Source organism: Rana temporaria, chromosome 6 (genome assembly GCF_905171775.1).
Source record: "Rana temporaria chromosome 6, aRanTem1.1, whole genome shotgun sequence".
Classification (NCBI taxonomy): Eukaryota; Metazoa; Chordata; class Amphibia; order Anura; family Ranidae; genus Rana; species Rana temporaria.
In genome coordinates this window covers 6,457,275-6,479,448 of record NC_053494.1, presented here as the reverse complement: position 1 = coordinate 6,479,448, position 22,174 = coordinate 6,457,275, and the positions used below count along the sequence as shown (strand labels likewise).

The 22,174-nt window shown below is 44.4% G+C and overlaps 1 protein-coding gene across 1 annotated transcript in view; it reads left to right on the top strand.

The window, feature by feature from the left end:
• The first annotated feature begins 321 nt into the window (after window positions 1-321).
• The window catches only part of LOC120942867 (transmembrane protease serine 9-like), a 36,956-nt gene continuing 15,103 nt past the window's right edge, over window positions 322-22,174 (top strand). The window contains exons 1-6 of the mRNA XM_040355792.1: window positions 322-635; window positions 2,344-2,542; window positions 7,287-7,558; window positions 8,276-8,445; window positions 10,690-10,997; window positions 17,377-17,462. Coding sequence (XP_040211726.1) covers window positions 599-635; window positions 2,344-2,542; window positions 7,287-7,558; window positions 8,276-8,445; window positions 10,690-10,997; window positions 17,377-17,462 — 1,072 coding nt within the window. The 5' untranslated portion in view covers window positions 322-598. The remainder of the gene's footprint in view (window positions 636-2,343; window positions 2,543-7,286; window positions 7,559-8,275; window positions 8,446-10,689; window positions 10,998-17,376; window positions 17,463-22,174) is intronic.

The window sequence follows — 22,174 nt, the reverse complement described above, 5'->3', positions numbered from 1 at the left end:
AAAAAACCTTACGCAAACAACGTAAAAAACTACCGCCGGCCGCACATACGTTTGTGAATCGGCGTAACTAGGTAATTTGCATACTCTACGCTGAAAACAACGGAAACGCCCCTAGCGGCCAGCGTAATATTGCAGACAATTATACGCCGCCGTATTCAAGTTACGTTGGCGGAGGAAGCCTATTTTTTGTACGTATCTGCCTTGGAGAATCGGCGTACAGATACGCCGGCGCAGATTTGAAATTACGGCGGCGTATCTGGAGATACGCCGCCGTAACAGCTACCTGAATCTAGCCATCTGTCTTTATTATTCTAGCCGGTGACAATATACTGGTGAGAGTTCCCACCGACCAAAAGGGTTACTTTGTTCTTCATGTTATTTTTTATTTTTAACACATATAATAGATGGATGAGTTCTGTATCTTCACAACAGTCTTGGGTTCCATCCAGGTCTATACGAGAAGAAACCTGAGAACTGAGCATCATAAATCCATTCTTCTAAAGAAAAAGGAAACTCTATAGAAGTGGAGAGAAACTTCTGTCCTTCTCAGAGCAGAGACACCCAGAGACCTCCGAGCATCTCCCTCCACTCTACAGACATGGGGGCACTCTTCGGATTCATCGTATTGGCAGCAGGTAAGCAGATCTCTTAAATATTTATCATTGTTCTTTTAAATCCCATTTAACCACTTAAAGTGGATGTAAACCCCCAATTTTTTTGTTTCTGTCACAATGTAGAGAATACGATTTCCTATCATCTGTGCCCAGTCTTGCCACACAGAGTTAATCCAGCGCTGAGCAATCCTCTTTTTATTGTTCAGTGAAATAAAACAGACTTCCAGATAAAGACCAAAGTCCTTGCTTGAGTGACAGGTTATTTACATATCTCGTGCAACTAGCTTGGAGACATGCACAGCGTCTTGTCTATTAGCCAGATTCAGAGAGAGCGCCGCATTTTTAAGGCGGCGTAGCGTATCGTATTTACGCTACGCCGCCTTAAGTCAGAGAGGCAAGTTCTGTATTCACAAAGCACTTGCCTCCTAACTTACGGCGGCGTAGCGTAAATGGGACCGGCGTAAGCGCGCCTAATTCAAATGAGGATGAGGGGGGCGTGTTTTATGGAAATTACTCGTGACCCGACGTGATTGACGTTTTTTACGAACGGCGCATGCGCCGTCCGTGTACATATCCCAGTGTGCATTGCTTCAAAGTACGCCGCAAGGACGTATTGGTTTCGACGTGAACGTAAATTACGTCCAGCCCCATGAACAAATGGTTGTGGAACGAATCATCTTTCCATTATTTCTTATGGGGAAATTTGCTTTGATATAAGAGTGCTTTGGATTACAAGCATGCTTCTGGAACAAATTATGCTCACAATCCGAGGTTTTACTGTATGCTGTATAAAATAGGTGAGGGTGTTACAAGAACTACCAAAATGTGTATATTCCTGCAGGAACAGCTTAGGAGGTACTTGTCCACAGTTTTTTTTTTGCTCCCCAAACCCCCGAATAAAACACTATGAGCCAAGGGAGGGCTGGGCTGGGGGGCAGGGTGGCAATTGCCTCCCAGGCCGCTCTAACTTATGTTCAAAATGGTCGGCAGCCTCTGCCCTCTACCATTTTCTTTTTTTATCCTGCACTAGAAAGTCGGGCCGGGGGGCACGGCCACAGCGGCTGACCACTAGCTGTTGCATTTCGGGAGTTGTAGTCCATGCTCAAGCTCCCGGTGGGTTTTAAAACAGAGCAGAGCAGAGGAAACTACAACTCCCTGGGACCGGATACTTGGAAGAAGGCAGAAGCAGTGCGTGCCAGGGAGTTGGGACGCAGGGCTGCAGGGCAGGGCTGGGCAGGCAGGGGCATTACCCCCCCCCCCCAGGAGGCCATGGCGTGCAAGGACCTGCTGAGCTGAGATCGCTGAGGTGAGAGACCCTGACATGCCTAGCTGACCCCCCCCCCATACACCCCATGTAACCTGCTCCAGTCATCAGGCTGCATTGATGGGCACTGGAGTTGGCTGCACTGATGGGCACTGGTGAGGCTGCATTGAAAAACCAGGTGAGCCATGGATGGTGAGCTCATTCGGCGGTTCAGTGGGCCACTTGACTGGACTTGCCCCCCAGGCCTAAGGCTGCCAGCCCTCCCTGCTATGAGCACAGGAACTCAGTGGGTGGCTTTTCCCAACATATTCCCACACAACATTTTGGCACTAAAGGCAATTTAGTTTGAAAAATATAAATACAGCTCTGCTTGGTCTTCTCCCACTCGTACTCTTTTCAAGTAAGGTGCCCTCATTCGTTTTTGAGCGAAAAACTAAAACTGTTCCGTTTTCTGTTTTCATACAGCATTGTCAGATCTGGGATCTGCGGCAAATAATTCAGTGTGCGGCACCCCGACGGTCTCCAACAGAATTGTTGGCGGCACAGATTCCGTGGAAGGCGAATGGCCTTGGCAGATCAGTCTCTACTTCAAAGGCCAGCATATTTGTGGAGGTTCCCTGATCTCCTCACAATGGGTGCTGACTGCAGCCCACTGCTTTGGCGAGTGAGTATTCTGATTTTTTTTTCTTTTATTATTATTATTATTATTATTATTATACAGGATTTATATAGTTCCAAAAGTTTGCACGGTATGGAAGTGTTTATTCAAAGTAGGTAGTAGAGCCGCACGATTCTGGCTAAAATTAGAATCACTGGCCCAGTGAGCTCCGTGAATTGTGAATTGCGAGGGCGCGCCGGCAAATTTGCCCGGCGTAAGCGCGCGCAAGTTAAATGATCCCGCGGGGGGCGGGAATCATTTAAATTAGGCACGCTCCCGCGCCGAGCATACAGCGCATGCTCCGTCGGGAAACTTTCCCGACGTGCATTGCGGCAAATGACGTCGCAAGGACGTCATTTGCTTCTAAGTGAACGTGAATGGCGTCCAGCGCCATTCACGTTTCACTTACGCAAACGCCGTAAAAAATTCAAATTTCACGGCGCGGGAAGGCCAGCTATACTTTAGCATTGGCTGCCCCTACTATTAGCAGGGGCAGCCTTGCGCTAAAAGTAGCCGTACGGAAACTCCGTACCTAGCTTGCGCGGGGCCCGCGCAAGCTTGTGAATCAGTGGTAGTATGCAATTTGCATACTACACGCTGATACACAATGGGAGCGCCCCCTAGCCGCCCCCGCAAGAATGCAGCCTAAAAACTGCGAGGCATAAGAGCCTTATGCCGCGCAGATTTTAGCCTGCAGTCGATGTAACGAGGTTCCTGAATCAGGAGCACTCGTTACACCGGAGCAAGTAAGCACTTGCGCTGCGTAACCTATGGTTGCGCGGGCGCAAGTGCTTCTTGAATCTGGGCCACTATTTTTTTGCTTAGATGATTCTCTCATGATTCTCGCGGTGTAACATCATCTTTCACATTAAAACCTCAACAAATTGGGCTAACTTTACTGTTTCTTTTTTTCTTTTTATTTATTGAAGTGTATTTTTTCCCTAAAAAAAATTGCATTTGAAAGACCGCTGGGCAAATGCAGTGTGACATATTATAATATTGCAGCAATTGCCATTTTATTCTCTAGGGTCTCGGCTAAAATATATATAAGCCAACACGGTCCGCCGCGGCCGCTGTCATGCTGCAGACTTTTTTTTTGAGACTGCTGGCTGCTCTCTGTGTCTCTAAAACTCTGACATCCATAATCTGACATTGCCCCCTCACCATAGGTGTGCGCAGCCTATTGCATTAGGGTGTGCACCCCAAAGCTCAAACACACGTGTGTGTAATAAATATATATACTTTACAATTTTACTTAAAAATTATTATTATTTTAAATAAAAATTTTTGGAGCCCCGTTGGGGGGCTTTAGTGAAATATCAGAAGGGGGGATCTGTGCCCCAAAGGTAATTAGGGTGTGCCCAGGCATATATATACATAGACACACTCTTATAAATACATGTAAAAATCAGTAGGGCAGTGGACAGTGTTTTTATTATTTTATTTTTGTATTATTTTTTACAATCTTATTTTTATATTATTTTTTACAATTATATTACATTTCTTTTTATTTTTTTACAATTTTCTTTTTTTTAGGAGCCCCATCGGGAAATTTCAGTAGGGGGAATCTGTGCCCCAGGGGTAATTAGGGTGTGTCCAGGCACACCCCCTGCGCACGCCTATGCCCCTCACCCTGGCCCGATCATCCAATTTGATGCTCGCCTCGGCCAATCTGCTCCAGTTATTGGCTGCCAGCCTGCTTGAGTTGTGCAGTATGAAGTATAACTTTCAATACAAAGTGAAGATGAATTATCTCTTATCTCCATTGGAAAGTCTTTCATGAGATTGTCGAAAAGGGCAGAGCATGGGTGGCCTTAAAATGATGCCCCCCCCCCCCCCTGGAAAAAGTTCTGCGGACGCCCATGGTTGGTGATGTAGCTGGAGTCAGTGTTGTGTCTTTGATGGCTTTATGCCTTTGTTTGTTGTGGTTAGTTATTAGAATTTTATATGTTGGGCTAATGGAAGTCAATGAAGAGATTTGCAGAGATGGGCAGCAGTCACGGATCGGTTAGTGAGGTGTAGAAGTCTAACAGCAGAAGAAAAAGATGGGAATGGTGCGCTTATTCAATAATGTGCCATAAAGTAGTATACTCAAAGGAAAAATATGCTGAGGCCCGGATTCAGAAAGAATTTACGTTGGCGTATCTATTGATACGCCGCGTAAATTCTAGGATGCGCCGGCGTATCTTCTTTCTGTATTCAGAAAGCAAGATACGCCGAAATTTGGCTAAGATACGACTGACGTAAGTCTCTTACGCCGTCGTATCTTAGTTGCATATTTACGCTGGCCGCTAGGTGACGCTTCCGTAGATTTAAGCATAGAATATGTAAATTAGGTAGATACGCCGATTCAGAAACGTACGTGCGCCCGGCGCATTTTTTTTACATCGTTTACGTAAGGCTTTTTCCGGTGTAAAGTTACCCCTGCTATATGAGGCGTAGCCAATGTTATGTATGAACGTCGGGCCAGCGTAGAATTTTGCGTTGTTTACGTCGTTTGCGTAAGTCGTCCGTGAATGGGGCTGGTCGTAAGTTACGTTCACGTCGAAACCAATGAGGCTTTGCGGCGTAATTTGGAGCATGCGCACTGGGATACGTCCACGGACGGCGCATGCGCCGTTAGTAAAAAACGTCATTTACGTGGGGTCACCATTTATTAACATACAACACGCCCACTGCCTGAGTAATTTGTATTACGCGGGCTTACGCCGGACCACATACGCTACGCCGCCGTAACTTAGGGCGCAGCTTCTTTCTGAATACAGAACCTGCCTCACTAAGTTACGGCGGCGTAGCGTATCTGAGATATGCTACGCCCGCACAAAGTTACTTTATGAATCCGGGCCTGAGTATCCAAACATACAAATAAATAAATGCGAATAAAGTCCAACTAAAGCCCAATGGTAGGAGTTAGTTCATATAAAGGCAAAAATCTCATAGAGATAACTTGATAGAAGAAAAACCAGATAAAACATCTATCCAAACATCGACCTGATATATTTATGAATTGGCCGCTCACCTCCAACAATGACCCCAAGGGTTAAACAAGGCTCATCAGATAGTCAGATAAGGAATCCTGCCGATGGATCTGTAAAGGCATCCGGGTTCCAGGCGAAGATGAAGAACTACGTCCAAAACTTGGCATCAAAACATCTTGGGTAATTCCACATATAGAGGAAACTGCTCGCTCCAAGGAATGACACTTCTTGTATAAATGGCGCTCAAAGGAAACAAAGAACAGCCATAGTGCAATATTGCCAAATGAAAAGTAAATTTATTTAGTAAAAAAAACTGCTTACATCAAGTAAGGATAAAAACCGCAGTAAAAAGCAATGTGAGTAGTGACACACAGGCCTCCTCTCCGTACTGTTAAAACACCACCAGAACTGATGTCACAAGGCGTCACCCGACGCGTTGCGTCACTGGTCACGTACTATACACGTACTATATATATATTTTTTTTCTGAGTTTATTTTCACTATATTCACTGGAGGTTGATGGTTTATATTTACTTAAACATTAGAACATAGTAGCGTGCAAGTTTTTCCCTTATAAGTCTAGCAGCAGCATTCCTAACAGACTGAAGGGGGGAATAGCCTGTGTAAAGGTGGACCAGTGAGAAGGGAGTTCAGTAGTCAATGGCGGGATATAAGCAAGGAGTGTTGGGGTATCGTTAGGAAGGGGCAAATTCTGGAAATGCCGTGGAGGTTAAGGTGGCAAGATTTGGCCAATGAATGGATGTGGGCCCCAAAGGAGAAGTCAAAATCTAGGCTTACACCTCGCACCCTAGCATGTGCGGAGGGATCCATAATTATCTATGACAACCAATATTTATCTATAAGAACATCTTTTTTGTGAACTGCAGCTGTAGACTGACATTGGTTGCTGGTATTAGAAGGAACCTGTGGGCTGGGCTCTAAACATTCACATATTTACATGATAATGCTTCATCTAAAAGAAACCTCTGAAAATGAAAGTCATGTGGCTAGATTCAGTAAGAGTTAGGTCGGCGTATCAGTAGATATGCTGACCTAACTCGGAATCTGCGCCAACCTATGTTTAAGTGTATTCTCAAACAGAGATACACTTAAACCTATCTAAGATACGACGGCTTGCGCCGTCCTATCTTAGGGTGCAATATTTTGGCTGGCCGCTAGGTGGCGCTTCCATTGCGGTCGGCGTAGAATATGTAAATCACTAGATACGCCTATTCACAAACGTACGCCCGGCCGACGCAGTACAGATACGCCATTTCCGTAAGAGATAGGCCGCCTAAAGTTAAAGATGCCCCCTAGGTGGCGTAGCCAATGTTAAAGTATGACCGCCGTTCCCGCATCGAAATTCGTAAATTTTACGTTGTTTGCGTAAGTCGTCCGTGAATAGGGATTTACGTAGTTTACGTCCACGTCGAAATCAATAGGCCCGTGCGGCGGACTTAGCCGCAATGCACACTGGGAAATGTAGGCGCCCGGCGCATGCGCAGTTGGAAAAAAACGTCAATCACGTCGGGTCAAGCCTCATTATCATAAAACACGCCACCTCAGACAAATTTGAATTAGGCGCCCTTACGCCCGCCCGCTTTAGGCTACGCCGCCGTAACTTAGCAGGCAAGTACATTGTGAATCATGTACTTGCCTCGCTAACTTACGGCGGCGTAGCTTAAATGCCTTAAGCTACGCCGCCTTAAAGTTGCGGCCATCTATGTGAATCTAGCTAATGGAGTATATTCTTTACATGTGCTTTATTCCAGGTCAATATTGCCAAAGGATTACCAAGTTTATCTGGGGCTAAACCAGCTGCATGTGAATTCAACTCATATGGTTGTTTCCCGCGTAGAAACCATCATCTTGAACAGCCAATATACCAGCACAGGGTCCGTCGGGGACATAGCTCTGGTAAAGCTAAGCAATCCTGTCACCTTCACAAAATACATCATGCCCATCTGCCTGCCAACAGCCTTTGATGACTTCCCCTGTGGCATGGATTGTTGGGTGACCGGCTGGGGAACAACATCCTTTGAAGGTAAGAGTCAGGACCCATCTCTTCTTCTAGACAACCTTGCCTTGTATCTTGTTTCTCTTGAACCTTGAACCCCTTGCTCCTCCCATAAACTTCCTGTTTAAGCCATGCCTTTGCACTTCCTGCTTGCCAGATTATTGTGCTCTGAACAGCCAATATTTCACTCCTGTCACTCCTGATGCTGTCCGTAACTTCTCTACCACACATTACTGACCTTTGGCTTGTTCCTCGACTACTCTTCTGCTTGATCCCAACCTACAACTACTTGTTACCGACCATTGACTTGTTTGCTGACTGTTCTTCTGCTTAAACCCCTAAAAAAAGTACACAAATGTTGTTTGGGTACAACGTCGCACAACCGCGCAATTACCAGTTAACCACTTAAGACCCGGACCAAAATTACCCTTTCTGCAATTCGGCACTGCGTCGCTTTAACTGACAATTGCGCGGTTGTGCGACGTGGTTCCCAAACAAAATTTGCGTCCTTTTTTTCCCACAAATAGAGCTTTCTTTTGGTGGTATTTGATCACCTCAGCGGTTTTTATTTTTTGCGCTATAAGCAAAAATAAAGCGACAATTTTGAAAAAAATTCAATATTTTTTACTTTTGCTATAATAAATATATATATACGGTATATATATATATATATGGTATATATATAAAAAAAGATTGTGTTCCAGAAGAAACTTTAACCATCTATTTTTCCATATTTATCAACAGGGCAACAACCTGTTAACGGCATCCTCCAGAAAGTTATGGTTCCCTTAATTGATTCCAAAACATGTGACCAGATGTACCACATGTGGTCCTTGGAAAATCCTAACAATGTAATTATCCCGGATGAGAAGATATGCGCTGGCTTTGAACATGGACATAAGGATTCTTGCCAGGTGAGTGACATATTTGTGGTCATTGGGTATCACATTATAAAGGGAAAAGGAGAAGGAAAGAGGGTAAGGAGAAAGGGGAAAGGAGAAGGGGAAAGGAAAAGGGGAAAGAAAGGGGGTAAGGAGAAAGGGGAAAGGAAATGGGAAGGAAAATGGGAAAGGAAAATGGGAAGGAAAATGGGAAAGGAAAATGGGAAAGGAAAATGGGAAAGGAAAAAGGGGAAAGGAGAAAGAAAAAGGGGAAAGGAAAAGGGGAAAAGAAAAAGGGGAAAGGGGAAAAGAAAAAGGGGAAAGGAGAAAGGGGAAAGGAGAAAGGGGAAAGGAGAAAAGGGAAAGCAAAAGGGGAAAGAAAAGGGGGAAAGGAGAAAGGGGAAAGAAAAAGGGGAAAGGGGAAAGAAAAGGGGGAAAGGAAAATGGGAAAGGAAAAAGAAAAGTAAAGGGGGGGAGGGAAAAGGGAAGAGGGAGAGGACAAGGGAAAAGGGAAAGGACAAGAGAAAAGCAAAAGGACAAGGGAAAAGGGGAAGGACAAGGGAAAAGGGGAAGGACAAAGGAAAAGAGAAAGGACAAGAGAAAGGGCAAAGGACAAGAGAAAGGGGAAAGGACAAGGGAAAAGATAAAGGACAAGGGAAAAGGGGAAGGACAAGAGAAAAGTGAAAAAGGACAAGGGAAAAGGGGAAGGACAAGGGAAAAGGGAAAGGACAAGGGAAAATGGAAAGGAAAAGGGAAAAGGGAAAGGACAAGGGAAAAGGGAAAGGACAAGGGAAAAGAGAAAGGACAAGGGAAAAGGGAAAGGACAAGGTAAAATGGAAAGGACAATGGAAAAGAGAAAGGACAAGGGAAAAGGGAAAGGACAAGGTAAACGGGAAAGGACAATGGAAAAGGGAAAGGACAAGAGAAAAGAGAAAGGACAAGCGAAAAGGGAAAGGACAAGGGAAAAGGAAAAGGACAAGGGAAAAGGGAAAGGACAAGGGAAAAGGGAAAGGGCAAGAGAAGGGGCAAAGGACAAGAGAAAGGGAAAAGGACAATGGGAAAGGGAAAGGACACGAGAAAGGGGAAAGGACAAGGGAAAAGAGAAAGTGGAAAGGGAAAGAAAATGGGAAAGGGGAAATAAAAGGGGGAAGGAAAATGGCAAAGGACAATGGAAAAGAGAAAGGACAATGGAAAAGGGAAAGGACAAGAGAAAGGGGAAAGGACAAGGGAAAAGGGAAAGGACAAGAGAAAGGGGAAAATACAAGAGAAAGGAGAAAGTGGAAAGGGAAAGAAAATGGGAAAAGGGAAAGAAAAAGGGCAAAGGACAAGGGAAAAGGGAAAGGACAAGAGAAAAGGCAAAGGACAAGAGAAAAGGGAAAGGACAAGGGATAGGAGAAAGTGGAAAGGGAAAGGGGAACAGGAAAGAGAAAAGAATAAGGGGAAAGGGAAAAGGGAAACAGAAAAAGGATAGGAAAATGGGAAAAGGGAAGGGAAAGTAAAAGGGGATGGGGAAATGAAAAAAAGGAAAGCTGAATGTCCATAGCCTTCTAGCATGTTAAATGTAAGGTCTGGTTTACATTTAACAACATGCTAAAAGACTATGGATAATAACCCCTTCCAGCCAACAGCACACAGATGTGCATCCTAACAGAAGTGGGTAGTTATCCATGAGGCCTATGAATGCCGCCGGCCTCAGCTATTTACATATAAATACTGCCATTGTTTACAAATGAATGACGGTTATTTACAAGTAAACACAGGGTCTGCAGGTGAGTCATCTGTACACAACAATAGGGCAGAGCTGGGCAGCATTAGTAGCAGCACTTCACACTGAGATATCAGGACACAGCAAAGGACTAAAACTTCAAGGGACAAGGGAATTTAAACTGGGATAGTTGGCAAGTATGAGGTAGCTGCTTTGGGCCCCACAACTATCACAGGGCCCAGGGTAGCTGCCCATTTTGCCCTGCCTTAAAGACAGCCCTGAGATAGATAGATAGATGGATAGATGGATAGATGGATAGATAGATAGATAGATAGATAGATAGATAGATAGATAGATAGATAGATAGACAGACAGATAGATAGACAGACAGATAGATAGATAGATAGATAGATAGATAGATAGATAGATAGATAGATAGACAGACAGATAGATAGACAGACAGATAGATAGATAGATAGATAGATAGATAGATAGATAGATAGATAGATAGATAGATAGATAGATAGATAGATAGATACATATTGCAACTGATGACTGTTGATTTCTTCCAGGGTGACTCAGGTGGACCTCTGGTGTGTAACGTCCAGAATGTTTGGTACCAGGTTGGGATTGTAAGCTGGGGAGAAGGCTGTGGCTTCTTCTTCCGTCCTGGGGTGTACACCCTTGTCACAGCCTATCAAGCCTGGATCAACACCTACCTGTCAGTACCATTTACCAACGTGCCAGAAATCCCACCACCAACCAAGACATGTGAAGAATTCCTCAAACCAGAGGGTTTAATCGGTGATGGGGCTGCTAACCTTTCATACAACCCATGGATGCTCCTGGCATTAGGCGGTCTTCTGTTCACTTCTTACATGTAACCACAAACCATCATCACCCCCAAAAGAAGGAAAAGAGATACTAACAATCCTGAAAATAAACTACAGATACTTGTGACGTAAAAAAAAAAAAAATTACTTCTGCTCAAATATGCTTCTCTCAGCCATCACTATACAGTTTATCCACCAAGGCTGAAGAACCAGGAATGGTGAGGTGGAGGTGCAGCTACTAGATAATCAGATAGATAGATAGATAGATAGATAGAGCCAGATTCTCAAAAGAGTTACGCCGGTGTATCTACAGATACACCGGCGTAATTCGAAATTCCCGCCGGCGTATCATTGTTTTGTATTCGCAAAACAAGATACGCCGGAATTAGGCTAGGATCCGACTGGTGTAAGTCACTTACACCGTTGGATCCTAAATGCAATACAACGCCGACCGCTAGGTGGCGTTTACGTTCAGGTCTCATTTGACTATGCAAATGAGCCTGATACGCCGATTCCCGAACAAATTTGCGCCGCGTCGTCGTCGTTTTACGTAGTTTCCGTAAGCGTAAGGTTACCCCTGCTATATGAGGGGTAACCTTACTCCAGTCCGCCGTATGCCATGTTAAGTATGGCGTCGGGTCCGCAACGTCTTTTTCCGTCGGTTACGTCATTTTACTAAGTCGTTCTTGAATACGACTTTACGTCAATGACGCTCACGTCGGCGTCATTGACGTTTTCCGTCGTGAGCTGGAGCATGCGCACTGGGCTATTTTTCAGCCCAGCAAATGCTTAGTTCAATCGGCGTGGGGGCGCACTTAATTTGAATACAAGCTGCCCCCTTTGAATTACGCGGCCATACGCCGGGCCATTTACACTACGCCGCCGCAAATTACGGAGCAAGTGTTTGGGGAATACGGCACTTGCTCCAGTAAGTTGTGGCGGCGTAGTGTAAATAGCTTACGCGACGCCGCCGCAGGATCTACGAGAATCTGGCCCGATGACCTTATTCATTTTTGCTATAGTAATAGTTTAATGTTTGTGCTTTCGCCTGGGTTAGTAGTACATATTTGTTCTTATGGTGCCACAATGAACTGAAATCAGGAATTACAAATAAAGATTAAAGTGGACCTTGTATCAGAATTTTTTTTCCCCCATACATGCCTACTATTGGCTTCTTAGCCCGACGGGAATTGTGTGCTGGCAGGATGAAGAGCAGGGTTCATGCCAAATCGGTGTGCAGTACCACGGCTGATCACGGTGTAAACAGGAAGAGCCGTTGATTGGCTCTTCCTCACTCGCGTCTGACAGACGCAAGTAGAGGAGAGCCGATCGGTGGCTCTCCTGACGGGGGGGGGGGGGTTAACGCTGATTGTTTATCAGTGAAGCCCCCCCTCGGATGCCAACACTGGACCACCAGGGAGTGCCCCCCGGTGCTCAATATAGCACACAAATGTCTCAAAAACAAACAAACAATAAAAACAAAAAAATTAACACAATAGATGCCAATCAGTGCCCACAAATGGGCACTGACTGACAACATGGGCACTGACTGAAGTGATGCCCAGCAATGCCATCAGTGCCACCCCATCAGTGTCCATCAGTGCCACCCAGTGTCCATCAGTGCCACCTCTTAGTGCCCATCTATGCCCAGTGCCCACCTATCAGTGCCCATCTGTGCCACCCATAAGTACCCTTCAGTGCCACCCATAGGTGCCACCCATGAGTGCCCTTCAGTGCCGCAAAGAGTGCCCAGTGCCGCCTATGAGTGCCCATCAGTGCTGCCTATGAGTGCCCATCGGTGCAGCATACCAGCGCCGCCTATCAGTGTCCATCAGTGCCGCCTATCGGTGCCCATCTCTGCCACCTCATCGGTGCCCATCTCTGCCACCTCATCGGTGCCCATCAGTGCCGCCATTTCTGTGCCCATAATTGAAGAAGAAAACTTACTTATTTACAAAAAAAAAATAACAAAAAACAAAACAAAAATTTAGGCCCGGATTCACAAAGGAGTTACGACAGAGTATCTCCAGATACGCCGTCGTAACTCTGAGTGTGAGGCGTCGCATCTCTGCGCCTGATTCATAGAATCAGATACGCCTCACTGTTGCCTAGATACAAGCTGCGTAAGTCTCTTACGCCGTCGTATCTTGAGGTGCATATTTACGCTGGCCGCTAGGGACGCTTCCGTATATTTCTGCGTTGAATAGGCAAATTAGCTAGATACGTCGATTCACAAACGTACGTGCGCCCGGCGTAACAAGATACGTCGTTTACGTAAGGCGTCGGACAGGCGTAAATTTACCCCTCATAAAGCAGGGGTAAGTCATGTTAGGTATGGACGTCGGAAACGTAAGAACAGCGTCGTATTTTACGTCGTTTGCGTAAGTCGTCCGTGAATGGGGCTGGGCGTAGGTTACGTTCACGTCGACTAAGCATTGAGCGGGCGTAATTTACTTTGAAAATTCGACGTGATACTCAGCATGCGCGCGCATGCGCCGTTCGTAAAGCGCGTCATTTACGTGGGTTTACCAATCATTTACATACAACACGCCCCCTACCAGCCTAGTTTGAATTAGGCGGGCTTACGCCGGCCCATTTACACTACGCCGACGTAACTTAGAGCGCAAGTCCTTTCTGAATACAGGACCTGCCGCTCTAAGTTACGGCGGCGTAGTGTATCTGAGATTTGCTACGCCCGCCTAAAGATAGGCGTTTCTTTGAGAATCTGGGCCATAATTTTTTTCTAAAATTTCGGTATTTTTTTAGTTGTTGCGCAAAAAATAAAAATCGCAGAGGTGATCAAATACCACCAAAAGAAAGCTCTATTTGTGGAAACAAAATGATAAAAATGTCATTTGGGTACAGCGTAGCACGACCGCGCAATTGTCATTTAAAGTGCGACAGCGCTGAAAGCTGAAAATTGGCTTGGGCAGGAAGGTGCGTAAGTGCCCCCCCGGTATGGAAGGGGTTAAACATTGAGAAGAGTGTGTGGATTTAGGAGAAGTTCAGAAGCTCTTGTCCCCATTGTACGATTTCAGGACCAGCCATGTTTTAACCACATCAAACCCGACTTCAGATCCCGGCAATGAAAACCTTCACGAATGCAACGCGGTTTTATCACGCAGAGAAGACCACGAGGCTTTTCTTCTATAAATTCTCAGATCTGGACCTGACCTTCAGCTAAGGGAGAATCTGTAAGAAAAAAGAAAAAGAGCAATTGTATATGTATTGTAAGGAAGACGAAAGATGTAGAACACCCAACTGGTCCAACCAGTAGTTATTGTCCGGGGAGACAAAAGAGGGGCGAGTCTCACCCATGAGACGGGAAGACACAACAAGACTGGAAAGTTTGATGAAAGGCAATAATGTCATTTCCGTCTTACAAATGTATCAGTTTAAACGTAGAAATAGAAGAAATTCTCTCTTGGCTAAAATGTCTGGCATACAATATGTAGCAACAGTATCATTTTTCAAAAAAAAAAAACTCCGCCTTTGATTGTTAACCACTTCAGGCCCGGGCCAATTCTGACACTTCGTTTCTACGTGTAAAAATCATCATTTTTGTTGCTCTTTTTTTTTGCTAGAAAATTACATAGAACCCCCAAACACTATTAGCTAGATTCACGTAGGGCGGCGTATGATTGAGCCGGCATAGCGTATCGTATTTACGCTACACCGCCGTAAATTAGAGAGGCAAGTGCTGTATTCACAAAGCACCTGCGTCCTAAGTTACGGCGGCGTAGCATAAATGTCCCGGCCCAAGCGCGCCTAATTCAAATTGTGAAGAGGTGGGCGTGTTTTATGCAAATGAATCGTGACCCGACGTGATTGACGTTATTTACGAAGGGCGCATGCGCCGTCCGTGGACATATCCCAGTACACATGCTCCAAATTACTCCGCAAAGACTTATTGGTTTCGACGTGAACGTAAATTACGCCCAGCCTTATTCACGGACGACTTACGCAAACAACGTAAAAATTAAAAAATTTGATGCGGGACCAACGTCCATACTTAACATTGGCTAGGCCAGCTTTTTGTCGGACTAACTTTACGCCTGAAAACGGCTTACGTAAACGGCGTATCTTTACTGCGACGGGCAAGCGTTCGTGAATAGGCGTATCTCGCTGATTTACGCATTCTAGGCGTAAATCAGCGCACACGCCCCTAGCGGCCGGCATAAATAGTTAGCCGTCGTATCTTAGCTACATTTAAGTGTATCCCAATTTGAGAATAAACTTAAATGTACTACGGCGCAGATTCAGAGTTACGACGGCGTATCTACTGATACGCCGGCGTAAACCTTTCTGAATCTGGCTATATATATGTTTTTTTTAGAAGAGACCCTAAAGAATACACTGGCGGTCATTGAAACTTTTTATCTCGCACGGTATTTGCGCAGCAATTTTTCAAACACGTTTTTTGGGGGAATTTTTCATGCTTTAAAAAAAAACATTCAAGTTAGCCCAAAGATACTTTTATAACCCTTTCCAGCTTTATGCAAGTAAACAATTCTTAATCGTAGGTCTTCTGAGAGCTCTTTTGTGCAAGGCATCATTCACATCAGGCAATGCTTCTTGTGAAAAGAAAACCCAGAACTGATGTGTGTTTTTTATAGGGCGGGGCAGCTGCAACCAACACCTCCCTTCTCATCTCATTGATTGGACTCCAGTTGGCTGACACCTCACTCCAATTAGCTTTTGGAGATGTCATTAGTCTAGGGGTTCACATACTTTTTCCACCTGCACTGTGAATGTTTACATGGTGTGTTCAATAAAAACATGGTAACATTTTATTCTTTGTGTGTTATTAGTTTAAGCCGACTGTGATTGTCTATTGTTGTGACTTAGATGAAGATCAGATCACATTTTATGAGAAATCCATATCATTCCAAAAGGGTTCACATACTTTTTATTGCAACTGTAGATACCTAACTTGTCACGCGTCAAAAATTGCACACACTGGTGGAATGACGTCAAACTTCGGTACCTAAAAATCCCCATAGGCAACGCTTACATTTTTTTTTACTGGTTACATGTTTTGAGTTACAAAGGAGATTTAGTGCTAGAATTATTGCTCTCACTCTCCTCACAAGTGTGGTTTGAACACCTTTTTCATATGTGGGCGGGACTTACGTAATCGTTCGCTTCTGCGTGCAAGCACATGGGGACAGGGGCACTTTAAAAAAAACATATATATTATTGTTAATTTTACTTTTTTTTTTTTGAAACTTTAAAAAAAAAAAAAAAAATGTATCACTTTTTTTCCTATTACAAGGAATGTAAACATCCCTTGTAATAGGAATATGACATGACAGGACCTCTTTACAGTGAGGCCTCGTACACACGACCAGACATGTCCGATGAAAACCGCCAAATTTCCCGCGGACAGAATACGCGGTGACGTGGCGGCGACGATGACGCGGTGACGTGCGCGAACCAGGAAGTTCAATGCTTCCACGCATGCGTCGAATCACTTCGACGCATGCAAGGGATTTCGGCCCAGCGGACATGTCCGATGAGTCGTACTAACCATCGGACATGTCTGACGGACATGGTTCCAGCGGATATGTTTCTTAGCATGCTAAGAAACTTTTGTCCGCTGGAAACCTGTCCGCTAGCCCAGTAATCCGGTCCGCTAGGCCGTACACACGGTCGGACATGTCCGCGGAAACTGGTCCGCGGACCAGTTTCAGCAGACATGTTCGGTCGTGTGTACGAGGCCTAAGATGTGGGGTCAATAAGACCTCACATATCACCTCTAGGCTGGGAAGCCTGAGAAAAAAAAAACAGCCGAAGCGGCGCCATTTTTTTTTAATGCAGAGGCCGGGCGTGACGTCATAACATCGCGCCCGGGCTCCGACGATCATAGAGACTCTGGCGACCATCTGGTCTGCCTGAAATCTCTATGATCAGCATCCGGGGCTGGCGGATCCTGTCACCGATTGCACAGGTGAGTCGGTAGACCACCGGAGGGTGGCGGGAGTCCCCTGTAGGAACGATCAAAACAAAGATACGCCGGAGCAAAATAGAAGTTACGCGGCGTATCAAAAGATATGCCAGCGTAACTGCTTCGTGGATCTGGCCCAGAATGTAGGTTCTGGTGTGAACTTGCCCTGAACCGGCCCAGAACGTTTTTCGTACAAGTTGTCCTAACCTAACCTTTTGAAGAATTTTGGTTTGAAATTCTCTCCATTAACGGGAAAAGAAGAGAAAAGGACTTTGTACAAAACCTTCTTTTATTTCAGCCACAACATCGAAACTCAACACGTAAAAAAACATTAATGGGAGATGAGTCAGCTGGAAGGGTTAAATGATGTCCCTGTGCGCTCACAGATTTATGGAGGGTTAAGGTTCCATCTGGAACACAAGAGGAGAAACCTGAGGCAGGTGTATCATAAAGACATAATTCTCGGGAACGAGAAGCTGAAATTCACCGAAAAGCCGACCTGGTCTCATCGTCCTTCACTCTGTACCAATGGGGACGCTTGCTTTGCTGACCATAATGGCCGCAGGTAAGACTGTCCCCTCTCTGATCATGTAGCCCACAAGGTGTAGAAGAAGGGTGTGCTACCTCTATTCTATTTGCATTGAAATCTATTAGGTAGATTCACGTACATTGGTGTAACTTTAGGGCGGCCTAGCCTAGCCTGTTTAGGCTACACCGCCGTAAATTAACTAGGCTAGTAGTGATTTTCAAACCACTTACCTGCTAATCTACGGCGGCGTAGCCTCAAACGAGCGGGCGTAAGGGCGCCTAATTCAAATGACTTGGAGGGGGACGTGTTGTATGGAAATGAGGCTTGACCTCACGTTTTTTGACGTTTTTTGACACTGCGCATGCGCCGGGCGACTACATTTCCCAGTGCGCATTGCGGCTAAGTACACCGTACGGGCCTAATGATTTAGACGTGGACGTAAACGACGTAACTCCCGATTCACGGACGACTTGCGCAAACGAGGTAAAAAATTCGAACCTCTCGGCGGGAACGGCGGCCATACCTTAACATTACTAGTCCACTAGAGCATAGCTCTAACTTTAGGCGGCCTATCCCTTACGGAAACAACGTAATTCGACGGCGTAGGCCTGGTGTACGTTCGTGAATCGGCGTATCCCCTCATTTACATAATCTACGCCAGCCGCAATGGAAGCGCCATCTAGCGGCCATCAGAAACATTGCAAGCTAAGATAGAACGGCGCAAGCCGGCCTATCTTAGCTTTGTTTAGGTGTATCTCTGTTTGAGCATACGCTTAAACAAACGCCGTCGTAGATTCGGACTTAGGTCGGCTTATCTACTGATAAGGCGGCCTAACTCTTTGTGAATCTACCTATTTGGGCTTTATTTATTTGCTATTTGTTATTTATGTACTGTATTCATAGACAAATATCACAAGAAACCATTGGTGTGCGCAGCCTGCTGCATTAGGGTGTGCGCACCAGAGCACAATCACACAATCACACTGCATGTATATCAGCAGAGCGGTGGACGGTGTCAGTAGAGCAAAGATTGGTGTCAGTAGGGCAGTGGACAATGTCAGTAGTTTTTTATTTTTATTATTTTGTATAATTTTTTTTCAATTTTATTTTTTTTATTATTTTTTACAATATTATTATTATTACTATTATTATTATTTTTAGGAGCCCTGCTATGGGGCTTTGGTGAAATATCGAGGGTCTAAACAAACTCCTGATCATAGGCGTCTGCTCCATAGGGCAAGGGGGGGCAATTGACCCCCCCTGGAAAATGGAGAAGGTGTTGAAGAGTCTTGCGGCTGTGGGCTGTCTGAGCAGTCCCGGGCCGGATGTCACACAGACACAGCGAGCAGTGTGAAGCCACCTCCCCCTCCAGTGTTTATGTGTACACAGGGAACCTGCTGTGCCCATGCCGTGCTGATCTGAGGTACTGAATGGGATTGGGGGGGTCTATCTGTGCTGAAGGGGGTCTGTGCTGAATGGGGGGGCTGTGCTGAAGGGGGGGTCCATGTGTGCTGAACGGAGGTGTCTGTGCAGAATGGGGGGTCTGTGCTGAATGGAGGGGTCTGTGCTGAAGGGGGGTCCATCTGTGCTAAAGGGGGGTCTGTACATTCTCTAGGCTATATTTATATGGGCATGGAGTGAAGCTGAATTATCTCAAGAGCTATTTCACACTGCCAGCTGGCTGCGTTATCGGTAAAGCGCCGCTTTACTATCGTTTTAGCTGCGCGATTTGGCCGCTAGCAGGGTGCTTTTAACCCCTGCTAGCGTTTGACGAAAGGGTTAAATGCCACTGTGTATTGTTGCTGTGGAAGCCCATGCCCCTGATGTCTCACTTTTGAGACAGAGAAAGAAACTGAGGACAGAGATTCCCCAGCCCCTTTCTCTGCAGCCTGCAGTACACATAGTTTACTATGCTTCAGTTAACCGCTTAAGGACTGTCGCACGAACCTTTACATCAACAGAATGGCACGGACAGGCAGATGGGCGTACAGCTACGTCCCCTTTAATTTGCCGCCTGTGGCTTTTTTTTTTGCGACCCTGTTGCGAGCTCTGTGACCATGCCCCCGGGACCTACGGACTCGATGTCCTCCGGTGTCCCGCGATCGTGTCACGGAGCTGAAGAACGGGGAGATGTCAGTGTAAACACATCTCCCCGTTTTTCCTAGCGACATGTCACTGATCGTCTGTTCCCTCTCATCGGGAGCAGCGATCAGTGATGTGTCACTCGTAGCCACGCCCCCTAACACTTAGAATCACTCCCTAGGACACACTTAACCCCTTCCTCGCCCCCTACATGTTAACCCCATTCACTGCCAGTGTCATTTTTACAGTAATCAGTGCATTTTTTATAGCTGTAAAAATGACAATGGTCCCAAAATGGTGTCAAAAGAATCCGATGTGTCCGCCATAATGTCACTGTCACGATAAAAATCGCAGATCGCCGACATTACTAGTAAAAAATTATTTTTTTATAAAAATGCCATAAAACTATCCCCTATTGTGTAAACGCTATAACTTTTTGCGCAAACCAATCAATAAACGCTTATTGCAATTTTTTTTAACAAAAATAGGTAGAAGAATACGTATCGGTCTAAACTGAGGAAAAATATTTTTTTTTATACATTTTTTGGGGGATATTTATTATATCAAAAAAAAGTAGAAAATATTGAATTTTTTACAAAATTGTCGCTCTATTTTTGTTTATAGCGCAAAGAACAAAAACCGCAGAGGTGATGAAATACCACCAAAAGAAAGCTCTATGTGTGGGGGGAAAAGAACGTAAAATTTATTTGGGAGCCACGTCACACGGCCGCGCAATTGTCAGTTAAAACGACGCAGTGCCGAATCGCAAAAAGTGCTCTGGACAGGAAGGGGGTAAATACTTCTGGGTAGTGGCGTAGATACCCGCAGATTCTGCCGCTATCTATGCCCGGAAGTGGGTGCAAATTAATTTGATGTCAAATTATTTTACATTTATTTTTATTTAAATGTACTTGGGCAGGTGACAGGAGATATCAGGGGTCTATTATGAATTAATTGTATTTATTTTATGTCAAATTATTTACATTAATTTTCATTTAAATGTATTTGGGCAGGTGACAGGAGACATCAGGGGTCTATTATAAATTAATTTTATTTATTTTATGTCAAATTATTTACATTTATTTTTATTTGAATGTATTTGGGCAGGTGACAGGAGATATCAGGGGTCTATTATAAATTAATTGTATTTATTTGATGTCAAATGATTTACAATTATTTTCATTTAAATATATTTGGGCAGGTGACATGTACTCTTTATGGAGACGTCAGGGATCTATTATAAATGATTTTTATTTATTTTATGCCAGATTATTGACAGGTATTTTTTATTTTATTTTTTTCATTCAAATGTATTGCTTCATAATACCTTATTACATTATAGCCCTTTAAATTGATGACAGGTTCTTGCAGTGACATCTTGTGGCTGCTTTTGAGAATGCCCAGTCTGTCGTCACTTGGCAAATTTTTTGGTGCTTTTGGTCCTGGTTTTCCTGTCTGTGTTTTATATTTTGTCATTTACTTTGCAAAAAAATGTCTGGGGAATTATATTGGTCAATCATCGGTATAAAAATCCTGCTTGTGCAAATAAAAGAGAAGTCGCGGCAGGAAAGGGGTAAGTTAATTGGTAACCTTTTCTCCAGTCTTGGGACCGATCCCTCCCAGATGGTGAAATGTCATCTTCAATAATGTGTGAACATTGACCAAGCAATAAAAAAAAAACATCAATACCTCGATTTATTACTTACAGTTAAACTTCAGGAAGATATAAAAATACCATTAAACGTAATTATGCGCTCATTAAAGTAATAAATACATGTTATTGCATATAACGACTATACATGACTTATTATGCCTTAATTCCCAGTAGAGATGAATGAACTGGGCAAAGTTTTGTTCTCAGGAGGTTTCGAAGTCCACAAACGACGCTATGCCAAACTCTTTTGAAATCTACGGGAATAGAATCGCAAACTTTTCTTTAAAAAGGGCATGGATAGCTGGGCACTGCCATGGGGGATGTGTACCAATGCAAAAAAAATATATAATTTTTTTTAACCACTTAAGACCCGGACCTTTATGCAGGTAAAGGACCTGGCCAGTTTTTGCGATTCGGCACTGCGTCGCTTTAACTGACAATTGCACGGCCGTGCGACGTGGCTCCCAAACAAAATTGGCGTCCTTTTTTCCCCACAAATAGAGCTTTCTTTTGGTGGTATTTGATCACCTCTGCGTTGTTTTTTTTTTTGTGCTATAAACAAAAATAGAGCGACAGTTTTGAAAAAAATGCAATATTTTTTACTTTTTGCTATAATAAATATCCTCCAAAAAGATATAAAAAAACACTTTTTTTTCCCTCAGTTTAGGCCGATACGTATTCTTCTACCTATTTTTGGTAAAAAAAATCGCAATAAGCGTTTATTGATTGGTTTGCGCAAAATTTATAGCGTTTACAAAATAGGAGATCGTTTTATTGCATTTTTATAATTTTTTTGTTTTTTACTACTAATGGCGGCGATCAGCGATTTTTTTTCGTGACTGCGACATTAACACATCGGACAATTTTGACACATATTTGGGACCATTGTCATTTTCACAGCAAAAACTGCTATAAAAATGCATTGTTTACTGTGAAAATGACAATTGCAGTTTGGGAGTTAACCACTAGGGGGCGCTGTAGGGGTTATGTGTGACCTCATATGTTTTTCTAA